Below are 11,410 nucleotides of genomic sequence, written 5' to 3'. Positions count from 1 at the left end.
GGAGTGGACTGCAGACCAGCAGTATTAGTGACTTTGTCCTCAGCAGGAGTGGACTGCAGACCAGCAGTGTTAGTGACTTTGTCCTCAGCAGGAGTGGACTGCAGACCAGCAGTGTTAGTGACTTTGTCCTCCAGCAGAGGAGCGGACTGCAGACCAGCAGTGTTAGTGCCTCTGTCCTCCAGCAGAGGAGTGGACTGCAGACCGGCAGTGTCAGTGAAAAGACACCATGCTGTTGCAGACGTGCCGTCGCTGAGGGAAAGCTTATCATTGAGGCTGGAAATTGCCAGAGATTTCCCAATAGAATAATTTGACGAGTATTACGGCCATGATAAAATTGCAAATATGACTGTTCTGTGATACCTGCAATATATACTGCAGTTTATAACTTCATTTCTCTTTCATCTGACCTCAGTAGAAGGCTGTAATAATCCTTAGCAGCGCAAGTCGAAATGTAAAAAGTTATTAGATTGGTTATTGCTGAAAAGCTAGGGAGCAATCAGTGAATGAAATGAAAGCCTGTTCAGACCATCACACCTTTATTCAGTGTACATTTCACTGGCCTTCATTTGAGAGAATAGCTTTGTTAATTCCAGGAACAGCCTTGAAATGGGAATAAAGAGATCACAACAGCGGGTGTCAAACCACCCATTTCTTTATTTCCCTAAAACGCTGCACAGTTCAACTTTAATTGTAGTCTTATTATTTGTAGCTTGCAGATGTGGTCAGCTTGCTGTGGCCTTTGAAGTGAATAATAACATTTGGACAGTAAAGGAAACTGGCTGGCATCGGGTCGGGAAAGTGCTTTGAGTCATTAGTGGGAAAAACCCTTTGACTTCCTGGTGTCTGGACAACACAGACAGAGTCAGAGTCAGACTGTGGTTTAGTATCGACACGTTGGCATACCTCAGTTCACGCTACGCTGAAGGAAAAATGCGACATACCTAGAGCTTACAAATATATTCAATTCTTGTCCTTTTAAAGAGGACTCTTGTGGTATGTCTCTCTTTTGAAGCACCTTCCAACTGTCTTCCTGTGGGACCTTTCGTTCATTCAATATGTATTCCCCTTTTTTGATACTCTGTGCAGTGAATAGCCAGCAGTCTCTGCCTCTGAGGCAGTCTCTCTGAGGCAGTCTCTCTGAGGCAGTCTCTGTCTCTGAGGCAGTCTCTCTGAGGCAGTCTCTCCCTCTGAGGCAGGCTAAATATCCAGAAAGTGTCCCAGGCATGTTGCCTGGCAGGCTGCTGCCCTGTGAAAGACATCCAGGAGTGAGCACTTAGTGACGAGGCTGCTCTTCACTACTGCCCACATCCTCTCTGCTGAGCCCGTAAACGGAGCGTCATCATGGAAAGAGTTCTGCTGAAGTGAAGTTGCAGAGGCAGAGCCGGAGATGAGAACAACACTGGAATGACTCATATCATGTGATACAAAGAGTTCTTGGGAAACGGATCGGTTTGCTGCTCTCCCTGACTTCACCAGAAGAACATGTCATACTTTAGGCCAAGTAGATTTGCAATCCACAGTCATTAATAATGAGACATATGTCTAAAAATTACATTACGTCAAAAACCTGGGCTGTCCAAACTTTCGACTGGTCAGGTCAGGTGGTGTACTGTATGATATTCCCTGATGCATTTGGACACATCATTGGTGATACAATACTGGACATTTCATATTCCACGTCAGACACCTATGGACTGGTGGAAACCCAACACAAGAACCTGGCTTGTGTCCATCTACCTCCAAGCCTACCTTGAGGACCTCTCTGCAGCCTCTGACACCACTCCTCCTCCCAGCAGTCAGAGTCGGAGGTGGAATTGCTACACTCTTCTCAAATGTGCTGTTAGATCTTTCATGTCAGCATGAACAATACCTGCTGTCAGCCTGTCTGTCAGCTCATTTTCTTCCTTTTGTTTTCAGAGTGTATTTTGTTTAGAGCTCAGCTGATCCCATTCCGTCATAGTGACCCCGGTTGGCATTACCCTCCTTATCCAGCTCTCACACACACTCTCTCAGGGTGCGCCGCAGACACCTGCCTCCAGGGTGCGCCGCAGTCACTTGCCTCCAGGGTGCGCCGCAGTCACTTGCCTCCAGGGTGCGCCGCAGTCACTTGCCTCCAGGGTGCGCCGCAGTCACCTGCCTCCAGGGTGCGCCGCAGACACTTGCCTCCAGGGTGCGCCGCAGACACTTGCCTCCAGGGTGCGCCGCAGACACTTGCCTCCAGGGTGCGCCGCAGACACTTGCCTCCAGGGTGCGCCGCAGACACCTGCCTCCAGGGTGCGCCGCAGTCACTTGCCTCCAGGGTGCGCCGCAGTCACTTGCCTCCAGGGTGCGCCGCAGTCACTTGCCTCCAGGGTGCGCCGCAGTCACCTGCCTCCAGGGTGCGCCGCAGACACTTGCCTCCAGGGTGCGCCGCAGACACTTGCCTCCAGGGTGCGCCGCAGACACTTGCCTCCAGGGTGCGCCACAGACACTTGCCTCCAGGGTGCGCCGCAGACACTTGCCTCCAGGGTGCGCCGCAGACACCTGCCTCCAGGGTGCGCCGCAGTCACTTGCCTCCAGGGTGCGCCGCAGTCACTTGCCTCCAGGGTGCGCCGCAGTCACTTGCCTCCAGGGTGCGCCGCAGTCACCTGCCTCCAGGGTGCGCCGCAGACACTTGCCTCCAGGGTGCGCCGCAGACACTTGCCTCCAGGGTGCGCCCAGACACTTGCCTCCAGGGTGCGCCACAGACACTTGCCTCCAGGGTGCGCCGCAGACACCTGCCTCCAGGGTGCGCCGCAGACACCTGCCTCCAGGGTGCGCCGCAGACACTTGCCTCCAGGGTGCGCCGCAGACACCTGCCTCCAGGGTGCGCCGCAGACACTTGCCTCCAGGGTGCGCCGCAGACACTTGCCTCCAGGGTGCGCCGCAGACACCTGCCTCCAGGGTGCGCCGCAGACACTTGCCTCCAGGGTGCGCCGCAGACACTTGCCTCCAGGGTGCGCCGCAGACACTTGCCTCCAGGGTGCGCCACAGACACCTGCCTCCAGGGTGCGCCGCAGACACTTGCCTCCAGGGTGCGCCACAGACACCTGCCTCCAGGGTGCGCCGCAGACACTTGCCTCCAGGGTGCGCCCAGACACTTGCCTCCAGGGTGCGCCACAGACACTTGCCTCCAGGGTGCGCCGCAGACACCTGCCTCCAGGGTGCGCCGCAGACACCTGCCTCCAGGGTGCGCCGCAGACACTTGCCTCCAGGGTGCGCCGCAGACACCTGCCTCCAGGGTGCGCCGCAGACACTTGCCTCCAGGGTGCGCCGCAGACACTTGCCTCCAGGGTGCGCCGCAGACACCTGCCTCCAGGGTGCGCCGCAGACACTTGCCTCCAGGGTGCGCCGCAGACACTTGCCTCCAGGGTGCGCCGCAGACACTTGCCTCCAGGGTGCGCCACAGACACCTGCCTCCAGGGTGCGCCGCAGACACTTGCCTCCAGGGTGCGCCACAGACACCTGCCTCCAGGGTGCGCCACAGACACTTGCCTCCAGGGTGCGCCGCAGACACTTGCCTCCAGGGTGCGCCACAGACACTTGCCTCCAGGGTGCGCCACAGACACTTGCCTCCAGGGTGCGCCGCAGACACTTGCCTCCAGGGTGCGCCGCAGACACTTGCCTCCAGGGTGCGCCACAGACACTTGCCTCCAGGGTGCGCCACAGACACTTGCCTCCAGGGTGCGCCGCAGACACTTGCCTCCAGGGTGCGCCGCAGACACCTGCCTCCAGGGTGCGCCGCAGTCACTTGCCTCCAGGGTGCGCCGCAGTCACTTGCCTCCAGGGTGCGCCGCAGTCACTTGCCTCCAGGGTGCGCCGCAGTCACCTGCCTCCAGGGTGCGCCGCAGACACTTGCCTCCAGGGTGCGCCGCAGACACTTGCCTCCAGGGTGCGCCGCAGACACTTGCCTCCAGGGTGCGCCACAGACACTTGCCTCCAGGGTGCGCCGCAGACACTTGCCTCCAGGGTGCGCCGCAGACACCTGCCTCCAGGGTGCGCCGCAGTCACTTGCCTCCAGGGTGCGCCGCAGTCACTTGCCTCCAGGGTGCGCCGCAGTCACTTGCCTCCAGGGTGCGCCGCAGTCACCTGCCTCCAGGGTGCGCCGCAGACACTTGCCTCCAGGGTGCGCCGCAGACACTTGCCTCCAGGGTGCGCCCAGACACTTGCCTCCAGGGTGCGCCACAGACACTTGCCTCCAGGGTGCGCCGCAGACACCTGCCTCCAGGGTGCGCCGCAGACACCTGCCTCCAGGGTGCGCCGCAGACACTTGCCTCCAGGGTGCGCCGCAGACACCTGCCTCCAGGGTGCGCCGCAGACACTTGCCTCCAGGGTGCGCCGCAGACACTTGCCTCCAGGGTGCGCCGCAGACACCTGCCTCCAGGGTGCGCCGCAGACACTTGCCTCCAGGGTGCGCCGCAGACACTTGCCTCCAGGGTGCGCCGCAGACACTTGCCTCCAGGGTGCGCCACAGACACCTGCCTCCAGGGTGCGCCGCAGACACTTGCCTCCAGGGTGCGCCACAGACACCTGCCTCCAGGGTGCGCCGCAGACACTTGCCTCCAGGGTGCGCCCAGACACTTGCCTCCAGGGTGCGCCACAGACACTTGCCTCCAGGGTGCGCCGCAGACACCTGCCTCCAGGGTGCGCCGCAGACACCTGCCTCCAGGGTGCGCCGCAGACACTTGCCTCCAGGGTGCGCCGCAGACACCTGCCTCCAGGGTGCGCCGCAGACACTTGCCTCCAGGGTGCGCCGCAGACACTTGCCTCCAGGGTGCGCCGCAGACACCTGCCTCCAGGGTGCGCCGCAGACACTTGCCTCCAGGGTGCGCCGCAGACACTTGCCTCCAGGGTGCGCCGCAGACACTTGCCTCCAGGGTGCGCCACAGACACCTGCCTCCAGGGTGCGCCGCAGACACTTGCCTCCAGGGTGCGCCACAGACACCTGCCTCCAGGGTGCGCCACAGACACTTGCCTCCAGGGTGCGCCGCAGACACTTGCCTCCAGGGTGCGCCACAGACACTTGCCTCCAGGGTGCGCCACAGACACTTGCCTCCAGGGTGCGCCGCAGACACTTGCCTCCAGGGTGCGCCGCAGACACTTGCCTCCAGGGTGCGCCACAGACACTTGCCTCCAGGGTGCGCCGCAGACACTTGCCTCCAGGGTGCGCCGCAGACACTTGCCTCCAGGGTGCGCCGCAGACACTTGCCTCCAGGGTGCGCCGCAGACACCTGCCTCCAGGGTGCGCCGCAGACACTTGCCTCCAGGGTGCGCCGCAGACACTTGCCTCCAGGGTGCGCCGCAGACACTTGCCTCCAGGGTGCGCCGCAGACACCTGCCTCCAGGGTGCGCCGCAGACACTTGCCGCCTCCAGGGTGCGCCGCAGACACTTGCCTCCAGGGTGCGCCGCAGTCACTTGCCGCCTCCAGGGTGCGCCGCAGTCACTTGCCTCCAGGGTACGAGGCGGGAATATAGAGCGCAGGCAGACAGGAGGACATGGATGGATGGAAGGAGGAAGGGAGTGTACACACCAAGAGAGGAAACAGACCTCTGTGTCTTTTCCTTTCTGTGCCAATAATGTGGTGATAGATCATCTCTCGCACTAGACTCAGCTCTCAGTCTTAATCCGTTTCACTACTGTAAGACTGAGAATATTACTATTTAAATCTTTTCATAACGTTAGGTGGTGCTGTTGGAAGCCTTGCATCGGAGAGCCAATCATGAGCGTTGTGGGCGGGCCTGCTTTCTGGGAGCAGTGACGCTCATGCAGAACCGGTGCTGTCGCGTTTGCGGAGAAACATATTAATCACTTGGAAACAAACATAACCTGTTAATAGGACGTGTTTCATCCGGCCCCGGCGGCTAGAGGTCTTTCCCCCAGCGATAAGCCCGACTCCCGAGGCTAACGTTACAGAGCCTGCTGATGACTCACAGTAGCAAGCGCTGCGGACCACTTCCGGGTAGGAAAAATGATTGTAAAATAAACAACAGGTATAAACTCTCTTTGCAGCACATCAGTGTCTTGCTCTATATTGGAACTATGAAACATTGCATTGCCGCTACCAAATAACATTCTAATAATAAATGTAGGCATGTCTGCTGCCGGCCATTCTCGCCGGGCTCTGAACCAGATTTGGAACAGTAAATTCCCAGACGTTTGGTGGTTAGGTGACGCTGTTGGCGCCGCTCACCTGGAAACCGAGACTACTCTCGCACTGTCAAAAAGAATAATATGCAAACATCTGTTTCACACGTGACACGATGCGTTCAATGACAACGCGAAGCAGCCCTACACATGACAATACAATGCAAACAACACGAGGATAGCATGTTTAAAATGGCAAATCCATTCAGAATGGTCTCTCCTTTTCATCTGTATTGAACTTTGAGTTCTGTGTTGAGATCAAAGAAATATAATGCTCTGATGTCATCACATTGAATTAGATGCCTTTTTCCTTTATCCTTTTTGATACATTGTCATTTCCAATATCTATATGAAGCATCTAGTATGAAAAAAATACATGTTTAAAATAGAGACACAGACACTTGATGTTTCATAAAATGTTATTCTCTTTCTCAGCCAATGAAATATGTTGTTAGGAGGACTGTGTTTTGCTTGATCTTTGGGGCTCATTAAGTCAAAACAGAACAAAGATCAGGAACATTTAGGAAAATGATGCTTCAGCAGAATTAACAAGTTACAAGTCAACTAAAGTCGATATTTGGGGGCAGTGCAGTGATAGTGCAGTGTTCCTCTCACAGAGCGCACCAAGTTCAGCGCAATTATTAGATATTACTATATTATTAGATTATAATTATTAGATATTATTAGATATTACTAGAAATACACTGAGAGGGAGGTAGACTCAGACTGCCCAATTCTCTTTTCAAAACAAAACCAATCAAAAATGCATTCAACTAACTTTGTTATGCCTCCGCTGGCCGGAGGCATTATGGTTTCGGGTTGTCCGTCTGTCCGTCCCATGTTCGTTCATGCGATATCTCAGGAACACCTTGACGAAATTTCATCAGAAATGTCGACTTGGACTCAAGGATGAACTGATTAGGTTTTGGTGGTCAAAGGTCAAAGGTCAATGTCACTGTGACCTCTCGAAAACCATTTTCAAGCTCCTTAACGGGATATCTCAGGAATGCCTTGACGGAATTTATTCAAATTTGACTCAAACGTCCACTTGGACTCAGGGATGAACTGATTACATTTTGGTGGTCAAAGGTCAAAGTTCAAGGTCACTGTGACCTCACGAATGCCATTTTCAAGCTCGGTAACGCCATATCGCAGCAACGCCTTGACGGAATTTCTTCATATTTGACTCAAACGTCAAAGTCTGGACAGACATGGATGTTGACTGTGCACACTTGTTGTCAGAGGCATATATCCACGGTGCGGTTATATATCCACGGTGCGGTTATATATCCACGGTGCGGTTATATATCCACGGTGCGGTTATATATCCACGGTGCGGTTATATATCCACGGTGCGGTTATATATCCACGGTGCGGTTATATATCCACGGTGCGGTTATATATCCACGGTGCGGTTTGTTCTACTTTATTTATCTGTCCCTAAAAGCAGAACTGCCACATGATGGGGTCACATGATGGGGTCACACTTGTTCTAATTTTATCCTGTTTATTCCCCAATTGCTCAAAACCCACAAGATGCTGAATATGTCAGTTTTATAATAGAAACTCTTCCCACTTCCCTTCTCTCTCTCTTTTACCTTACTCTCTTCTTGTACTCAACTGTCTGTCTGTCTGTCTGTCTGTCTGACTGTCTGTCTGTCTGTCTGTCTGTCTGTCTGTCTGTCTGTCTGTCTGTCTGCCTGTCTGAGATAGATATTCTGTTGTCTCTCCATTGAAAAACCAGGCAGTTTGCCTTGATCACTGCAAAACATGACATGCTGTGTAGCCTACACACAATAGGGCTACACACGACACGGTAAATAATGTTAAATACGCAGCACAATACCCGCTGTGGTATTGTAACAGAAGAAGACTGGGATACTAACTTTAAGGCGACTCACTTCTACAATTGAATGAAATTGTAGGCTATTCACTTACTATCTGCTCCGTGGATTATAACGTTATGCTTGCCGACACGAGTCGCACCTGGTAATCCAGAAATAGCGTTATGGTACCTTTGTCTCTAGATCATCAAGAAACTTTAAATGAATAACGTTAGATGTGTTTAATAGGGCTGTATATGGGGTCTAGCAGCTGATCAGCAGCTCAGACAGCCTCAAACACCAGGTGATTGACAGCTCTATAATTCGCAAAATAGCAGTGGATGGAAACGCGCATTATTTTGCATTTTCTTTTGCCGACTTTCTGAAAATTCGATTAAAAGTTGCGATACATTTGGATGGAAACCCAGCCAACGACTCGGATCTTCTTTCCTCTCATCCTTGGAATAAGTCGTATCAGCTCTGCTCTCTCTAGAAGAGAAATGCCTTGTACTTTGCTGAAGAAGTTACCTTTGGAATTCACATATCAAATAAGTTGTCCCAAAAGTCCCCAAAAATGATTGTGCTCAACTTTCACATAGTCTTTACTTTATTATTGCATTATCTTATGTTGCAAAAGCCCACCCACCTGGGACGCCAAGCAGGTTGAAACAAAGACTTTAAAACTTTTGCTTCAAATTTCTGTAGCGGCTGGGAAAGTGTGGGTGGGGATAGTGAACGAGTAACGCTCAGCATCTACTGTCGACGTGCCTTTGAGCAAGGCACTGAACCCTTAGAGAGGGATGTGAAGTCAGTGCCATCTGCAACAAAGTGTTGCCATGGGTGCTTTGCATCACTCTTGAAGAACATAAATAGTTCTTTAATATTGGTTGTATGTATATTTAGTTTGTTTAGGTGCTATTTGTTTATTTAGTTAGGACCACAGTGACATGATTTCCTATGCCATCCCTGTACAAATTAAATTGAAAAAACAACAACACTGCCACACCCTCTTTGAATGCATCATCAGAGTTTTGTACCTTTCATTGGGACCTTCCTATCCACCTTATTTTTGAATGCCCCGCTGTCAAAATAATTATGGGTACAAGGTCCGGTTTAAGTGACCTGATTGTTGCAGCTTGTTGCCATTTCCTAAAACGGTTGATTTGAAAACTCTGCAGGCAAGATGGCCGCCTACACTTCCTTCTTTAGCTGGCAGAATTCCTCCACCATAAACTAACTAATAACTTGGCCAATAAGTATGTAACATACAAAATAAAACAAACGGTAATGTCTTCATTTGATGTAGAATGCAGAGGACATGTAACTGTTTAGTTAAACTCGCATTCCAGGAATATTGTATTTACCAGGGCTGGCACGGATCAGCCCCCACGGTTCGGAACGCGGTTCAGAACGTCAATGGTCCGCGGACCATTGACAGTCAGTCCCCCCCCCCCCCCCCCTTCGTTTCACACCGGAGGAAACACGCATAGGCATCATGGCAGCCAGAAATAAGGTGGATAACAATCGTGTTATTATACTGTTGTGTCTTTGATCAGCTTAGCCCGCAATGCACGGAGTCTCATCAGATGTCTGTGTCTCCCCCCCTCCTGCAGTGCTGTGTCTGACCAGATCCACCCGTGGTTGGAATCCCCCCTGGAAGACCATGCTGTCCCGCCTTCTGGCCGCGGTGCTGGCTGTCCAAGCTCTTGGTGGGTGTTGCTGCTGCCCTTGCCCTGGCATTATCCACAGACCACGGTCACCCGCTGTGGGAAATACTAGAAACAATACGCCCTGCAGGATCAATTAGTCTGCCTCCCCTTCAAAGGCTTCACTGAGCTGAACAACAGTTCAAATGAGGCCACTCCCAAACGTAGAAGGCCAACAGTGGGAAAGCTATAAAATACAAACGCCTCACTGTTTAAACTCCTATCTATCCAGATGAGTCTCACTGTTTAAACTCCTATCTATCTAGACGAGCCTCACTGTTTAAACTTCTATCTATCCAGACGAGCCTCACTGTTTAAACTCCTATCTATCCAGATGAGCCTCACTGTTTAAACTCCTATCTATCTAGACGAGCCTCACTGTTTAAACTTCTATCTATCCAGACGAGCCTCACTGTTTAAACTCCTATCTATCCAGATGAGCCTCACTGTTTAAACTTCTATCTATCCAGATGAGCCTCACTGTTTAAACTCCTATCTATCTAGATGAGCCTCACTGTTTAAACTCCTATCTATCCAGATGAGCCTCACTGTTTAAACTCCTATCTATCCAGATGAGCCTCACTGTTTAAACTCCTATCTATCCAGACGAGCCTCACTGTTTAAACTCCTATCTATCCAGACGAGCCTCACTGTTTAAACTCCTATCTATCCAGACGAGTCTCACTGTTTAAACTCCTATCTATCCAGACGAGCCTCACTGTTTAAACTCCTATCTATCCAGATGAGCCTCACTGTTTAAACTCCTATCTATCCAGACGAGCCTCACTGTTTAAACTCCTATCTATCCAGACGAGTCTCACTGTTTAAACTCCTATCTATCCAGATGAGTCTCACTGTTTAAACTCCTATCTATCTAGACGAGCCTCACTGTTTAAACTCCTATCTATCCAGACGAGCCTCACTGTTTAAACTCCTATCTATCCAGACGAGCCTCACTGTTTAAACTCCTATCTATCCAGATGAGCCTCACTGTTTAAACTCCTATCTATCCAGATGAGCCTCACTGTTTAAACTCCTATCTATCTAGACGAGCCTCACTGTTTAAACTCCTATCTATCCAGATGAGCCTCACTGTTTAAACTCCTATCTATCCAGATGAGCCTCACTGTTTAAACTCCTATCTATCCAGACGAGCCTCACTGTTTAAACTCCTATCTATCCAGATGAGCCTCACTGTTTAAACTCCTATCTATCCAGACGAGCCTCACTGTTTAAACTCCTATCTATCCAGACGAGCCTCACTGTTTAAACTCCTATCTATCTAGACGAGCCTCACTGTTTAAACTCCTATCTATCCAGACGAGCCTCACTGTTTAAACTCCTATCTATCCAGATGAGCCTCACTGTTTAAACTCCTATCTATCCAGACGAGCCTCACTGTTTAAACTCCTATCTATCCAGACGAGCCTCACTGTTTAAACTCCTATCTATCCAGATGAGCCTCACTGTTTAAACTCCTATCTATCCAGACGAGCCTCACTGTTTAAACTCCTATCTATCCAGACGAGCCTCACTGTTTAAACTACTATCTATCCAGACGAGCCTCACTGTTTAAACTCCTATCTATCCAGACGAGCCTCACTGTTTAAACTCCTATCTATCCAGATGAGCCTCACTGTTTAAACTCCTATCTATCCAGACGAGCCTCACTGTTTAAACTCCTATCTATCCAGACGAGTCTCACTGTTTAAACTCCT

The 11,410-nt window shown here is 51.7% G+C and overlaps 1 protein-coding gene across 3 annotated transcripts in view; it reads left to right on the top strand.

Moving 5' to 3' along the window:
- cd276 (CD276 molecule) overlaps nucleotides 1-11,410 on the top strand; it is a 164,635-nt gene that overhangs the window by 2,581 nt on the left and 150,644 nt on the right. For 2 of the 3 annotated variants that reach the window (XM_083653048.1, XM_083653047.1), the window contains exon 2: nucleotides 9,600-9,695. The exons of the other annotated variant lie outside the window; for it this stretch is intronic. In XM_083653048.1, coding sequence (XP_083509174.1) covers nucleotides 9,650-9,695 — 46 coding nt within the window. In that variant the 5' untranslated portion in view covers nucleotides 9,600-9,649. The remainder of the gene's footprint in view (nucleotides 1-9,599; nucleotides 9,696-11,410) is intronic. 3 annotated transcript variants of the gene reach the window in all.

The sequence above is a fragment of the Poromitra crassiceps genome, assembly GCF_964638095.1.
Source record: "Poromitra crassiceps genome assembly, chromosome: 16".
Classification (NCBI taxonomy): Eukaryota; Metazoa; Chordata; class Actinopteri; order Beryciformes; family Melamphaidae; genus Poromitra; species Poromitra crassiceps.
Note: the sequence above shows the minus strand (reverse complement) of the source record. Positions and strands in the feature narration are given on the sequence as shown.